The following is a 16,563-nucleotide window of genomic DNA, read 5'->3' as shown; positions in this document are numbered from 1 at the left end:
CAGGGGAGGTGCAGGTCAGGGGAGTGGTCACTCCCCTTTCCTTTGTCCAGTTTCGCGCCAGAGCAGGGCTAAGGGGTCCCCTGAACCGGTGTAGACTGGCTTATGCAGAATTGGGCACCTCTGTGCCCAACAAAGCATTTCCAGAGGCTGGGGGAGGCTACTCCTCCCCTGCCTTCACACCATTTTCCAAAGGGAGAGGGTGTCACACCCTCTCTCAGAGGAAGTTCTTTGTTCTGCCATCCTGGGCCAGGCCTGGCTGGACCCCAGGAGGGCAGATGCCTGTCTGAGGGGTTGGCAGCAGCAGCAGCTGCAGTGAAACCCCAGGAAGGGCAGTTTGGCAGTACCAGGGTCTGTGCTACAGACCACTGGGATCATGGGATTGTGCCAACTATGCCAGGATGGCATAGAGGGGGCAATTCCATGATCATAGACATGTTACATGGCCATATTCGGAGTTACCATTGTGAAGCTACATATAGGTAGTGACCTATATGTAGTGCACGCGTGTAATGGTGTCCCCGCACTCACAAAGTTCAGGGAATTGGCTCTGAACAATGTGGGGGCACCTTGGCTAGTGCCAGGGTGCCCTCACACTAAGTAACTTTGCACCTAACCTTTACCAGGTAAAGGTTAGACATATAGGTGACTTATAAGTTACTTAAGTGCAGTGTAAAATGGCTGTGAAATAACGTGGACGTTATTTCACTCAGGCTGCAGTGGCAGGCCTGTGTAAGAATTGTCAGAGCTCCCTATGGGTGGCAAAAGAAATGCTGCAGCCCATAGGGATCTCCTGGAGCCCAATACCCTGGGTACCTCAGTACCATATACTAGGGAATTATAAGGGTGTTCCAGTAAGCCAATGTAAATTGGTAAAAATTGTCACTAGCCTGTTATTGACAATTTGGAAAGTAATGAGAGAGCATAACCACTTAGGTTCTGATTAGCAAAGCCTCAGTGAGACAGTTATTCACTACACAGGTAACACATTCAGGCACACTTATGAGCACTGGGGCCCTGGGTTACCAGGGTCCCAGTGACACATACGACTAAAACAACATATATACAGTGAAAAATGGGGGTAACATGCCAGGCAAGATGGTACTTTCCTACACCGCCTTAAGCTCTTCCATGACAGGGCTGATGTAAATCTGTTAATGGTAACAGATGAGGATCAGGAAGCTGAGAGTGAGCCTCTCCCTGATCTTCTGTCATCAGACCCTAATGATGGCTCAGTAGATGGAGTGATCTATTCAGACACCCTCTCTGGCCAACAGCAAGCTGACTGTAGGAAGGTCCTGCAACAGTTTGCTGATCTCTTTTCCCTAACCCCTGGTCAGACACACCTGTGTACCCATGATGTGGACACAGGAGACAGCATGCCTGTCAAAAACAAAATATTCAGACAGTCTGATCAAGTTAAGGAGAGCATCAAGGTGGAAGTCCACAAGATGCTGGAATTGGGAGTAATTGAGTACTCTGACAGCCCCTGCGCTAGCCCAGTGGTCTTAGTCCCCAAACCTCACACCAAAGATGGAAAGAGAGAGATTAGGTTTTGTGTGGACTACAGAGGACTTAACTCTGTCACCAAGACAGATGCCCATCCCATTCCTAGAGCTGATGAGCTGATTGATAAATTAGGGGCTGCCAAATTCTTAAGTACCTTTGACTTAACAGCAGGGTACTGGCAAATCAAAATGGCCCCTGGAGCAAAAGAAAAGACAGCATTCTCCACACCTGATGGGCATTATCAGTTCACTGTTATGCCCTTTGGTTTAAAGAATGCCCCTGCCACCTTCCAAAGGTTGGTGAATCAAGTCCTTGCTGGCTTGGAGTCCTTCAGTGCAGCTTATCTTGACGATATTGCTGTCTTTAGCTCCAACTGGCAGGATCACCTGGTCCACCTGAAGAAGGTTTTGAAGGCCCTGCAATCTGCAGGCCTCTCTATCAAGGCATCCAAATGCCAGATAGGGCAGGGAACTGTGGTTTACTTGGGACACCTTGTAGGTGGAGGCCAAGTGCAGCCACTCCAGCCTAAGATCCAGACTATTCTGGACTGGGCAGCTCCAAAAACCCAGACTCAAGTCAGGGCATTCCTTGGCTTGACTGGGTACTTTAGGAGGTTTGTGAAGGGATATGGATCCATTGTGACAGCCCTCACAGAACTCACCTCCAAGAAAATGCCCAAGAAAGTAAACTGGACTATAGAATGCCAACAGGCCTTTGACACCCTGAAACAAGCTATGTGCACAGCACCAGTTCTAAAAGCTCCAGATTACTCCAAGCAGTTCATTGTGCAGACAGATGCCTCTGAACATGGGATAGGGTCAGTTTTGTCCCAAACAAATGATGATGGCCTTGACCAGCCTGTTGCTTTCATTAGCAGGAGGTTACTCCCAAGGGAGCACCGTTGGAGTGCCATTGAGAGGGAGGCCTTTGCTGTGGTTTGGTCCCTGAAGAAGCTGAGACCATACCTCTTTGGTACTCACTTCCTAGTTCAGACTGACCACAGACCTCTCAGATGGCTGATGCAAATGAAAGGTGAAAATCCAAAACTGTTGAGGTGGTCCATCTCCCTACAGGGAATGGACTTTATAGTGGAACACAGACCTGGGACTGCCCATGCCAATGCAGATGGCCTTTCCAAGTTCTTCCACTTAGAAAATGAAGACTCTCTTGGGAAAGGTTAGTCTCATCCTCTTTCGTTTGGGGGGGGGGGGGGGGGGGTTGTGTAAGGAAATGCCTCCTTGGCATGGTTACCCCCTGACTTTTTGCCTTTGCTGATGCTATGTTTTGAATTGAAAGTGTGCTGAGGCCTGCTAACCAGGCCCCAGCACCAGTGTTCTTTCCCTAACCTGTACTTTTGATTCCACAATTGGCACACCCTGGCATCCAGGTAAGTCCCTTGTAACTGGTACCCCTGGTACCAAGGGCCCTGATGCCAGGGAAGGTCTCTAAGGGCTGCAGCATATCTTATGCCACCCTGGGGACCCCTCACTCAGCACAGACACACTGCTTGCCAGCTTGTGTGTGCTGGTGAGAACAAAATGAGTAAGTCGACATGGCACTCCCCTCAGGGTGCCATGCCAACCTCACACTGCCTATGCAGTATAGATAAGTCACCCCTCTAGTAGGCCTTACAGCCCTAAGGCAGGGTGCACTATACCATAGGTGAGGGCACCAGTGCATGAGTACTGTGCCCCTACAGTGTCTAAGCCAAACCTTAGACATTGTAAGTGCAGGGTAGCCATAAGAGTATATGGTCTGGGAGTCTGTCAAACACGGACTCCACAGCACCATAATGGCTACACTGAAAACTGGGAAGTTTGGTATCAAACTTCTCAGCACAATAAATGCACACTGATGCCAGTGTACATTTTATTGTGAAATACACCCCAGAGGGCACCTTAGAGGTGCCCCCTGAAACCTTAACCGACTATCTGTGTAGGCTGACTAGTTCCAGCAGCCTGCCACAACCGAGACATGTTGCTGGCCCCATGGGGAGAGTGCCTTTGTCACTCTGAGGCCAGTAACAAAGCCTGCACTGGGTGGAGATGCTAACACCTCCCCCAGGCAGGAGCTGTAACACCTGGCGGTGAGCCTCAAAGGCTCACCCCTTTGTTCCAGCACCGCAGGACACTCCAGCTAGTGGAGTTGCCCGCCCCCTCCGGCCACGGCCCCCACTTTTGGTGGCAAGGCCGGAGGAAATAATGAGAATAACAAGGAGGAGTCACTGGCCAGTCAGGACAGCCCCTAAGGTGTCCTGAGCTGAAGTGACTCTAACTTTTAGAAATCCTCCATCTTGCAGATGGAGGATTCCCCAATAGGATTAGGAATGTGACCCCCTCCCTTTGGGAGGAGGCACAAAGAGTGTGTACCCACCCTCAGGGCTTGTAGCCATTGGCTACTAACCCCCCAGACCTAAACATGCCCTTAAATTTAGTATTTAAGGGCTCCCCTGAACCTAAGAATTTAGATTCCTGAAACCTACAAGAAGAAGAAGACTGCTGAGCTGAAAAACCCCTGCAGAGGAAGAACAGAAGACACCAACTGCTTTGGCCCCAGTCCTACCGGCCTGTCTCCTGCCTTCCAAAGAAACCTGCTCCAACGACGCTTTCCAAAGGACCAGCGACCTCTGAATCCTCAGAGGACTGCCCCTGCTTCAAGAAAAACAAGGAACTCCCGAGGACAGCGGCCCTGCTCCAAAAGACTGCAACTTTGTTTCGAAGGAGCAGATTTAAAGACCCCTGCAACTCCCCGCAAGAAGCGTGAGACTTGCAACACTGCACCCAGCGACCACGACTCGACTGGTGGGGAACCAACACCTCAGGGAGGACCCTCCGGCGACTCCGAGACCGTGAGTAACTAAAGTTGTCCCCCCTGAGCCCCCACAGCGACGCCTGCAGAGGGAATCCCGAGGCTCCCCCTGACCGCGACTGCCTGAACCTAAAGTCCCGACGGCTGGAAAAGACCCTGCACCCGCAGCCCCCAGCACCTGAAGGAACGGAACTTCTGTGCAGGAGTGACCCCCAGGAGGCCCTCTCCCTTGCCCAGGTGGTGGCTACCCCGAGGAGCCCCCCCCCTTGCCTGCCTGCACCACTGAAGAGATCCCTTGGTCTCTCATTGAAAACCATTGAAAGCCCGACGCGTGTTTGCACACTGCACCCGGCCGCCCCCGCGCTGCTGAGGGTGTACTTTTTGTGCTGACTTGTGTCCCCCCCGGTGCCCTACAAAACCCCCCTGGTCTGCCCTCCTGAGACGCGGGTACTTACCTGCTGGCAGACTGGAACCGGGGCACCCCCTTCTCTCCATTGAAGCCTATGTGTTTTGGGCACCTCTTTGACCTCTGCACCTGACCGGCCCTGAGCTGCTGGTGTGGTAACTTTCGGGTTGCTCTGAACCCCCAACGGTGGGCTACCTTGGACCCAAACCTGAGACTTGTAAGTGATTTACTTACCTGACAAAACTAACAAAAACTTACCTCCCCCAGGAACCGTGAAAATTGCACTAAGTGTCCACTTTTAAAACAGCTATTTGTGTTTTATATGAAAAGTATACCTGCTAATGTAATGATTCAAAGTTCCTAAAGTACTTACCTGCAATACCTTTCAAATGAGATATTACATGTAGAAATTGAACCTGTGGTTCTTAAAATAAACTAAGAAAATATATTTTTCTATAACAAAACCTATTGGCTGGATTTGTCTCTGAGTGTGTGTTCCTCATTTATTGCCTGTGTGTATGTACAACAAATGCTTAACACTACTCCTTTGATAAGCCTAATGCTCGACCACACTACCACAAAATAGAGCATTAGTATTATCTCTTTTTGCCACTATCTTACCTCTAAGGGGAACCCTTGGACTCTGTGCATACTATTCCTTACTTTGAAATACTGCATACAGAGCCAACTTCCTACAGGTGGACAATGTGTTCTAATTATGTGAAACTCTGAAAGAATTTGAAAGAAGAGATTGGGAAGGGGCACACTTTTCCTATGGAAAAATACGAAGCAAGCCTGCCACCAGTTCATCATCATCCTAAGGATGAAAAATCACTATACAAATGGTCTCACAGCCACTTGAAATGCATTCACCAGTTTAACATTACGGATGGCCAGTTGATTTTAACATTAACGAGTAAAAAAAACAGAAGGCCCAAATTAAGATCCCACACCTTGTGTGTCACTGGAGCCAAGATATAAGAGTAAGGAATGCAAAAAATGACCCTTGTCTGTAGCATTTTTTTGTTAAAAAGAAGGTCCGTCATAGTTTCTGAATGGCACAGTGGTAGCCAAATGTGACCAGGAATTTACTTGTATTCCATATTTTACTAGGTAGAAAGCAATGGTTAAAAAATAATTAGAATTTCATACAAGACTACAATGTTTGCACCTAAGCATGTTGTTCTTTTTACTTACCCTGGTAGAACATATGCTTTTTCCATTCAGAATAACTAGACTGGCTTTCAAGGAGGGAAGCAACTAAGCTCAAGAATATAGAGAATAGCCCCACGCGCATTGACAAAAGACAACTTCAGTTGAGGTGCAGCTGATCATTAAAGTACTTGGGGCCAGATGTAGCAAGCAGTTTTGCCCATTCTGTGTCTATGGGAAAATGTGTTCGTACATATGGCCCTTGGTTACCTCTCAAACCAAAATAACAATCAGATAAACAAATCCACACCCAGGAATGACTTCAGCACAGCAGCAAAATCACATTCAACAATTAAATGTTCATGACAAATTTCAATGATTGGCAGGGAAGTAGACACAGTATGAGGTAGTACTGCTGAGTAACTGGGAGGATAAGAGTGGAAAACCACCTTTCCACAAAATCAATAACCAGAGTAATCAGAAATGCAATTAAAATACAGATATCTATTAGAAGAACCAAGGTTGGAAATCCCCTTTTCAGCAGTAAGAAAGAAGATGCACGAAAGTCATCTTCCTGCCACCAAAAGCCAGTATTTTAAAAAGGCAGCCACGTAAAGTAAGCTTTTATTGGCAGGTAATTACTGGAATCGCGAAAAATCAATTACAGGTAATAATGGCGCTACAACTTTTAAAGTGTCACATGTATGAGGATATTTACTATGCTAAAAATGGCATTAGCGAACTTTAATGTAACTGCATTAACAATCCGAGCAAAGGCATTTGAAAAATTGGCAATTATTACCTCTTCACTCCTCGCCGGAACTCAAAGACTTTTTGTCCCTCTGGAATGGAAAACACCCTGATCACTGTCCCCTAGGAAGAAAAGAAACCATGTAATCTCAGACGTTAGACACCCATGAAATAAGGGTAGCCTGGTTCCTCATTACTTAGTCATGGGAAGTGGCGTAGAAAGGAAGCCACTTGTCTCAATGCCCCTAAACCCAGGGTTTAGTTGCAAAAGAAAGCCATAGCTGTGAAGAAAGTAAAAATGCCCATCCCAGCATATCTGTCCACTTCTCTCTTCCTCCAAACATGCCAGCTCAAGACCCAACTCTACACAAAATCTCAGACTGGGCAGCCACATTCAGTAATTAGATAAACAGATTATAATCCTAAAACTACTGTAAAAAGACCTGCAGACCTTTTCAAAGCTGCCAGCACACTGAAACTGCCTGTTTCTCGCACACCTCATCATCCACCACACTGCTATGCGCTTCAACCTATAACATAACTGCACCTCAGTGGTCCTTACTCTTGATATCAAAACACTACCAAGACAGTATTAAAAAAACAAAGACAACATGCTTCCAACCACATATACTACACAGCGAGCCTGCTACACATGTAGGTATTTATGACTGTTGGTTACTGATCAATGTATATCTTTTATTTAACTTTTCTGCAACATATTGACAGCTCAGTGACTTAATAACATATGTAAAATCCATTCGCCTTTGCTGGAAAAAAAATACAAAATGTTTGGTTTTCTGTTGCATTGTTTCAAATGCTCCACATTTTGTGCAATAATGATCACGGGCATTCTTTTAAACTTCACAAGCTAAATCATGCTTATGTCGACTTGTCTTGGAGAACACCTTCTATTTCTATGTGCTATTGAGTTATGACTCTTCTTGAAGCCAAAAGTGAATTTGTTTAGGTGTGTTGTGGAAGTGACCCATGTCAGAAATGTAAAAGGGAGCTACAAATACATATTCATGCTTTTTACTGGGACCTCAGGAAGCAAGCATGGATTCTGATCCTACCGAATCGGTTATGAAAGCAGGGAGAGTTTAACATGCAATGAGTAAACTATGAGGGAAGGTTCTTCAGCAATGCTACAGACAGCTCAAAGTGTTCGGAATTGGGTATGAACATATAGCAGCCTAGTCATGGCATTGAAGTTGAATTCAGAGTCCAATTAAGACTGTGGAAATATGACCTTGTCTGTTTTCTTGCAACAGAGCCCTAGCTAACCCTTCTCCTAATATGTGGCAGAATTCTATTCTTTTACATGTTGACCAAGTCCACCACACAGCTAGAGTTGACTAATCGATGTTCCTGTATAGCGCAGCTGCACTGTTGAATGCAGAACCTCAAAAGCCATGGGCCTATTTTGTCCTATCTGCATGTTAAACCCGGTGCAGGATTCTTCACACTCAGCAAATCTTCCTATAATTCGTTAACTGCAAGGGCAGTCTTGGAATTCTCTGTGCAGGAAGGGTGCTGGCTCCATCTCTGCTCTGAAAACACCACCACTGTGATATCACTAGAGCCATAAACTACCCACTTGCCCCTTAACATCAGTTTCCCACTAATTTTTTCGTGCCTTTAAAACAGGATGAGATCAATATCTTATCAGCAAAGTGCAGTACAAAATCTATACTTGGACCTTTTTATAATGATTGTTGTAGAAAATGAGGCTTCAATAAGAGGAGGTGGGAAGGTTCTGTGAGTAATCTACAGGTAGAGAACCCAAGAAGGAAAATGTTACTCACCCAGTAACCGTCTGTTCGTGGCATGTAATGCTGTGGATTTAAAAGCTCAGCATATTCCTGCCATCTAGTATTGGGCCAGGAGTGGTGCAGGTTGTTTTTCTTTGAAGACGCGTTTTGAGTGACTTTTCCTCTCGGTGATAGTGCACATAGGCCATCAACTCCTTTGTTGGATTGTTTTCCCGCAGGCAGGTCAGAAAAGGAATGTAGGAGAAGTATAGAGAAAGAGAGGTCCATGCAAATGTAACTAAATACGCACAAATATAACGTAACTGGAACAACCACACGCACATGTGAATCTATAGCACTACATGCTACGAACAGACGCTTACCAGGTAAGTAACATTTTACATTTGATGGCATGTGTGGCTGTAGATACACATGCTCTGCATAGACTAAAGCAGTCCCTCCATAAAAGCAGTGGATAGCCTGTGGGAGTTGCAGATGACTGGAAAGGTGTTTACAGCACAGCTTGACCTACGTTGGCTTGCTAACCTATGCTGGCAGCACTGTTTTGTGAATGTGTGTGGTGTAGACCATGTAGCTGCCTTACAAATGTCGGCTATAGGTATATTTTCAAGGAAAACCATAGTGGCACCTTTTTTCCTAGTAGCATGCGCTCTAGGAGTAACAGGTAATTGTCTCTTTGCTTCAGCACAGCAAGTCTGTATACAATTAACTATCCATCTAGTTTTACCGTTCTTGGATATTGGACTGTCTTTGTGAGGTAGTGAAAAGGCTACAAAGAGCGGTTTATTTTTTCTAAAATCTTTGGTTCTGTCAATATAAATCACAAGTGCTCTTTTAACATCTAAAGTGTGGAGAGTGCTTTCCGCAACATAGCCAGAATAAGGAAAGAAGACTGACAGTCCAATGGACTGGTTTATATGGAATTTTGAAACCAGTTTAGGAAGGAACTTAGGGTTTGTGCGAAGGACTGTCTGGTCTCTATGAATCTGGAAGAAAGGTTCTTCCAACATTAGTGCCTGGAGCTCACTCACATGACTGAGTGATGTGATGGTAACTAAGAAAGCTACTTTCCAAGGACGGTATTAAAAAGGACATGAATGAAGTGGCTCAAAAGGAGGGCTGATGATCCCCTTATTGAGGTTGCAGGATGGTGAAGGAGGCACCCTGGGTGGAATAACCTTTTTAAGGCCTTCCATGACCTCTTTCGTGACTAGGATTCTGAACAAAGAACTTTATTGTCTGTTCTGTAGATCTGCAGCTACAGCTACAAGATGTAGGCAAACTGAGGCTTAAGCTAAATTTGCTTTTTGTAAACGGAGCAGATTAACAAATGGTGTCTTGAACAGTAGCTTTGATAGGGTCAATACAATGGGTTGGCAGGAGCAAACAAAACGTTTCAATTTTTGCAGCATAACATGCTCTAGTTGTGCGTCTATGAGCTTCCCTGAGAATGTCCATATATTCTGCAGGCAATCTTAAGAAACCAAACTCTATGACTTCAGAAGCCATATCACAAGGCTGAGTGTCTTGGGGTCTGGATATCTGATCTGTCCTTGATTTTGAGTGGGAAGGTCCGGCATGTTAGGAAGCTTCTCGTGAGGAACTACGGATAGGTCCAGTAGTGTGGTGAACCATGGATCATGGTGAGAGAGGTTTGTCTGATCCTCTGAACAAGAAATGGAATGAGGAGAGGTAAAAAAACTTAAGCAAATATCCCTGACCAGTTCATCCACAGAGCGTTGCCCCTAGATAGAGGGTGTTGATACCTGGAGGTGAAGCTTGGGAATTTTGCATTTTCTGCTGTGGCGAAAAGGACTATCTCAGGAGTTCCCCACTTTGCAAAGTATTTTTGAAGGACTTTTGGGTGTAGTTCCCATTTGTGGACTTGCTGCTGCATCCTGCTGAGCAGGTCTGCAAAGTCGTTGTCCGTCCCAAGGAGATACTTTGCCACCAGATGAATGTGGTGGTGAAGGGCCCACTTCCATATTGTCTGAATTGGTTGTGACAATTAGGACGACCGTGTCCGCCCCTTTCTGTAGATAATACATGGCTGTCATGTTGTCTGTGTGGTTAAGACAAACTTGTGAGACAGGTGATGAAGAAATGCTTTCAGGGCTAGAAACACTGCTTGAAGCTAGAGGTAACTTATATATAGGGATTTGTGACTGAGATCCCAGAAGCCCTGTTCTGTGAAGTCTTGAAGGTGAGTGCCACAACCCATTAGTGATGCCTCTGTGGTCAGTTTGACCTAAGGCACAGGGTCCATAAAAGGCCACCCTTTCAACGGGTTGGTGGTGTTCCACCATTGCAGAGAGCGGTGCATATAGTGGTCTATCAACAGTAGATCTTCCATGGTGACCCTGTAATCGAGATCACAGACAAGACAGACACTGCTGTAGGGGGCGCATGTGTAGTCTGGCATAGGGAACGATGGCAAAGCATGACAGTATCATTCCTAACAGGGGCATAATAGTTCTGACTGTGTATATGCGACTCTCCTGAAACTGGGGGAAATAGACTGAAAACACTGAACGCAAGCCAGGTTGGGGTATGCTAGCCCCAACACTACATTGAGAATAGCTCCTACATAAGGCTGTACCTGAAGGGGCTGGACTTGGGATTTGGGAAACTTGAGTGTGAAGCCCAGAGTGTGAAGGAGATCCACTGTCAACTGGGTGTGATATTGGCACTGTCATAAGGTGCTGGTTTTGATAAGCCAGTCATCTAGGTATGGGGACATAGGGATGTTCTGTCTACTGAGGTGCGCGGCAACTACTGATAACACTTTGTGAAGACTAATGTTTGCCTCCAATAACAAACCTTAGGTATTTTCTGTGTGCAGTATGGATGGGAATATGAAAGTAGGTGTCCTTGTTGCAGAAGTGGAATAACATCTAGAAGAGTAACAATGTGAAAGTGTTCTGACAGGATGTATTGGTTTAGTGGTCTGAGGTTGAGAATAGGTCTGAGAGAGACATCCTTTTGTGAGTGACGAAATATAGGGAGTATACCCCTGATTCCTGGTGCTGTAAGGGAACTGGTTTGATGGCCCCTTTGAGAAGGGACTGAACCTCTTTTTTGAGAAGGGTGAGGAACTCGTGGGATAGCCTACGAGTGCTAGGGGGAATATTTAGAGGAATGGTAATGAGCTCTAGACAATAACTATGTTGGATAATGGAAAGGACCCACTGGCGTCTGGTGATGTTGACCTGTTTTGAATGAAACTTTTGGAGACGTACACCGACAAGTGTGGAGTGAGCACAGAGGAGATGGAGATAGTCGCTGCTTTGCAGTGGAGGAAAAGCCTCGGGAGGCGGTGCTCTTGACCAACCCTTATTGTTGTTGCACCTGTAGGAACCCCTTTAGAAACCCATGGAATATGAGGCTTGACCCCGCCTGCATTGTGAAGTGGACGTCTCAGAGAATGTGCAGTTATAGGAGCCTCTAAAACTGGGGCAACGAAAAATGCGCCCCTGTGTGGGGGACTGGAGGGAACACATGGCCTTTGCAGTATCTGTGCCCTTCTTTAGCTTCTCAAGGGTATTGTCCACTTGAGGGCCAAAAAGATGCTCCTTCTCAAAGAGCTTATTAAGGATCGCTTGCTGAACTTCTGGCTTGAAAGCAGAGCAGCGGAGCCAAGCGTGCCTGCTGAGGAGGACACTTGTGTGAATGCCGCGTGCAGCCGTATCTGCAGTGTCCAGGGCACAAAGGATGGAATTATTAGAAATTGTTTACCCCTCCGCAACTATTTGTTGCCCTCTCTTCCGGTGCTCATCTTGTAGAAACTGGAGGAGCTCCTACTTTTCGTCCCAAGTGAGACCGGTCATATCTGGCTAGCAATTCCTGGGAATTGGCCATACACCAAAAATTGGTTGCTTGCGCAGCAACTTTTTTACTGGTAGTATTGATTTTCTTGCTCCCCTCAGGAGAAGCAGAGTCCCCATCGGCCTGGCTACTGGCACATTTTCGTGCTGTGGTGGTGACAATGGAGTCAGAAAGTACCTAAGACCTAATTAAAATATAAAAATATATCATGCACAATGTTTCTCCTTCTGTTCAAGGAAAGCCCGGACACCTTCAAAAAGCTGGAGGTTCATACGAATTTTATTATTTATGCCTGGTAGGGAGATCCATTTTTCTCATTAAATTTGTATAAACTTACAGCATATTGGAGGTGTCCGGGCTTTCCGGAACCCCGGCAAGGCCGCTGTATTACAGCTTACGCATTTCCAGACAGTTTGATTGAAAAAATATTTATATTCATTCATAGGGAGCCGGCTTATATTTTTTGTCGACTCTTGAGACGATAACCCTAGAGCGGACGGGCTCCATAAAGATTTCATCAGCATGACGCAGCATGCCAGGGAGCATTGGGAGTAAATTGATTATCACTGTGTGTGATTGTGAGTGTGTCAAACAGAAGTCCTGTTCGATGGAGTCCCTGTGTAGCTCTACACTATGAAATGCAGCTGCTCTTGTCACTACTTGTTGGTAGGAAGTAGTGTCCTCTGGTGGTGAGGGGTCTGCAGGGTAGAGGTCAGATCACTGGAAAGGATGGGGGTAAAGATCAAAAGGTGCCCGAGGGATCTAGGTCATGTTGCAGCCCACCCTAATCTTCCCCAGAAATAAAGGAGATCATTGAGGGGTGTAATCTCCTGATGTAGGTGATACAGGGGAATGAGAAGGGAAGGTAGGTGGAGGAGAAGAAGAGGGTGTGAGGAAAGGGTATTGGTGGAGCAGGAGGAGGAGGAGAAGGAGGTGGAGAAGGCCTACGAGATGGGCTGGTGGCATTGTCCTTAGTTCTTCTCTTTTGAGGTGGATGTGTGCCTAAGGCTTCCTGAAAGGACAGCTTCCATTTTAACAGTACAGGAGGAGAAGTAACAATGCATTCTGTACTCTCTTGAATATGGAGGCGGTGCTGACGAGCGTCCATAGTCTCCAATATAGTGTTCACAGGAGAAGGAGTAGCAGAAGATTGACTATTGTCTCTGTATTCTGAAGTTTTTGGTTCCGTGGGCTTTGGCACCGAAGGTTTCAGTCGGTGCCATTTTATCAGCACAGACATGGAGGCTCTGGGCAGTCGGCTCGGAGCAGACTGAAATGGAGACAACGTCTCAGTCCTAAGTACCAGAGGTCAAAAACGAAAACAATGGCTTGGCCATGACTGTTTTCGGAGCCGGGCCAGAAAGCAGGGCAGCCGAAAATGATTTTCAGTTCTGACCATGGCCTGGTGGCGGTGCCGGACCTGTGACCTCTAGAAGTGGCCTCTTTACAGAGCCTTGGGGGTGGGCAGGAGGGTACATGGTACTCACAGGATGTGCCGATGTTATCTCTTGGCTTTCGATGTCCGCCTGCCGGTCAGTATCAGAAGAGTCCTGAATGGAAAGGGACTCTTCTTCTTGTGCAGGTACCTCTTGAGCGTGTTCCTCCCATAAGATGTCTGGGGTGTCGTCTGGAGTCTTGTGTGCCATTTCCAGTTGATGTGCTCTTCCCTCTCGAAGCCTTTTCTTCAACTAGAAAGATCTGCACGCGTCACATGTAGCCTCCTGGTGATCGGGGGAGAGTCGCAGATTACACACCAGATGTTGATCGGTGAGGGGACATTTAGCGTGGCACCGAGGACAGAAACAAAATGGTGTTCGCCCCATCAGGTTGGCATGTGGTAAGGTAGGTCCTGGATGTGCGAGGATGCCCCGAAAAGCACGTGTTTGGTGCCAGAGCGATGAATCGAGGCAAGCGCTTAGATGGAAAGGTGCAAGCTAAAAGAATACCGTTAAAGAAGGTAAGAAAAATGTTTAACATAAGAGCCAAAAGATGGAGTAAAGACACCCACATTCAAAACCGACAGCAGAGAGTAAACAATCTAACAAAGGAGTTGATGCCCATGCGCACTATCACCAAGAGAAGGAGTCACTCAGTCCTGTGACTTGAAACACCTATTCGAAGTAAAATGACTTGCACCACTCCAGACCCAACACTAGATGGCAGGAATATGGTGAGCATGTGTATCTACAGCCACACACGCCACTGAACATATAGTTACCAAAAGTAATTATCTTTTCCTCTGATGGAGCCAGATTCCTTTTGAATAGATTACCCAAGCAATACCAATCTGGATGTTGCGACGGGCTTGTAGATGTTAAGCCGAGAAATCCTGGAGTAGACTGAGCATGCAAAATGTCCTTTCCTCTGCACCTCTGAATCCAAACACTAGTGCTTTATAAAGTTGTAAAGGGAATCCTGAGTCACCACACCTTGCAGTACTGACACAGGACTCACCATGCCAGAGCTCCAGCTGAACACTGTGCCCTAGTGAAATGAGCTCTGATGTCTTCTGCAGGTTCTTTGCGTGCCACAACATAACATCTTAAGCACAATGTGATCACCTGGACAACACCCTCTTTTGGACAGCTTTGCCCTTCATCTTGCCAGTGTAGCTGATGAAAGGGTGGTCATCAAGTTGAAACTCCTTGCTATGGTCATTATAAAAACTGACTGTCCTCGTAGGGTCTCGCCTGTAGAGCCTCTGCTCCTCATTAACGGGATGTGGGGGCAGGAAGAAAATAGGTGAGGTGATGGACTGCCCCAAGCAAAAGGGTGTGACTAACTTTGGCAGGAAAGCAGCACTGGTTATAAGGGCCAGCTTGCTGGGGGGGAGGGAATAAAACAAAAGACATAAAGGGAGGTTTGACGCTCAATGCTTGAAACTCACCGACAGGACTAGGGGACACACCTTCAATTAAGAAAGCAATTGCAGCTGGCAACTGTGCAAGGGGTGAACACATTAAAAAAACATAAGCACCAGACTGAGATCGCTTTGAGACACAATGAATAGGAAAGTGGAAATCATAACGCTAAAACCCTCAGAAACTTCATAACTATAGGGAAGTTGAACAGGGAAAGCAAGCTGGGGAGACACAGAAAGGCTAACAATATGAATAAGCTCCAATTCACCTTACCCACCACACCACCCTGCTGAGCTAACAGGGCAACCCATAGGATGATATAATTGTGCTTTGAGCGGTTACAGAAAGTGTCTGAACAGAACTTGACAAATCTAATCCATCTTCCAGAGTACACCATTCTGGTGGTATGTTTGCAAACAGTTAAAATAACATCCACCACTTCAAGAGACAGATGAAGAGCATTCAGGTATATCTACTCATTCACCAGGCAAGGAGGAGGCGGCTCTGGACGCTAAGGTGCAGCATCCGCTCATCCGATTGACGCTGGTTGAAGGAGGAGGTCTACCCGAAAGGGAACAGAGCAGGGGACACAGAAAAACATCCACCAGGTCCGTAAACCACACTCTTCTCGACCCGTCCAGGACTATTAAGATGACTTGAGCCCAGCCAAGTGGAATCACCCTCAGCACCTGAGGAATCAAGGGTATGGGAAGAAATGCCTAGTGAAATGGAAAGCTCCACTTAAACCAAACATGTCACCCAAGGCTTCCTACAACGGATACTGTAGGGCACAGAAGTGAGGACAATGGGCATGTGAGTGGCAAATATGACCACCTAAAGCGCCCCAACGGGCAGAGATCCTTGGTGAAGTCTCCACTTATGGTCGGCAGGGTGAAGCTGTCTCAGGCTGTCGGCTCTCAAATTCAGATCGTTGGCAATTAACCAGATCTAGAACTTCTGCACTCAAGACCTGAGTCATATTGCTTCTCTACAGAGAAGAGATGATGTGACGCCACTATTCCCTGCTTTTTGACATACCATCATGGTTGAGCTGTACATGAAGCCATGGATGGACTGGCTGAGAAAGGATGGCCACTCCAGAAGATTATTAGGTAACATCAACTGCTCTAGAGACAAAATGCCTCTAATCTCCAATTTCTCCAGATGCGCTACCCCTTTACAGTGTAAGCGTCCGTTACGATTGTGGTCTCTGCTGGTAGAGGTTGAAAGACCATCGATTTAACTAGTATCTCCTTCACACTGCACAATGTAAAATCTGCTGTAGCTTTCCTCAAGATCACTATGGAGTGAGAGGTTTCCACTGCATTGCAATCACAGCCTGTGGAGAAACCCATGGAGATCCCTCATGTAGCACTGTCCATACGTGACAGGGAGGACGCAAGAAGCTAATAGACCTAGCAGGCATAAGATCATCAGGAATAGAAAGCAAGCTGCATTCTGAAACATCAGAATCATAGCCTGA

General features: G+C 46.5%; 1 protein-coding gene across 4 annotated transcripts in view; it reads right to left on the bottom strand.

Annotated features, from left to right (window-relative positions):
• WIPI2 (WD repeat domain, phosphoinositide interacting 2) overlaps positions 1–16,563 on the bottom strand; it is a 182,895-nt gene that overhangs the window by 114,114 nt on the left and 52,218 nt on the right. For all 4 annotated transcript variants that reach the window (XR_011199056.1, XM_069209979.1, XM_069209980.1 and 1 more), the window contains one exon: positions 6,675–6,745. Coding sequence is in view for 3 of the 4 variants with exons in the window: in XM_069209979.1 (XP_069066080.1) it covers positions 6,675–6,745 (71 nt within the window). In the remaining variant the exon portion in view is untranslated. The remainder of the gene's footprint in view (positions 1–6,674; positions 6,746–16,563) is intronic.

The sequence above is a fragment of the Pleurodeles waltl genome, chromosome 10 (assembly GCF_031143425.1).
Source record: "Pleurodeles waltl isolate 20211129_DDA chromosome 10, aPleWal1.hap1.20221129, whole genome shotgun sequence".
In the NCBI taxonomy this organism is placed as follows: Eukaryota; Metazoa; Chordata; class Amphibia; order Caudata; family Salamandridae; genus Pleurodeles; species Pleurodeles waltl.
The sequence above is the reverse complement of the archived record's forward strand: the minus strand, read 5'-3'. Positions and strand labels throughout refer to the sequence as shown.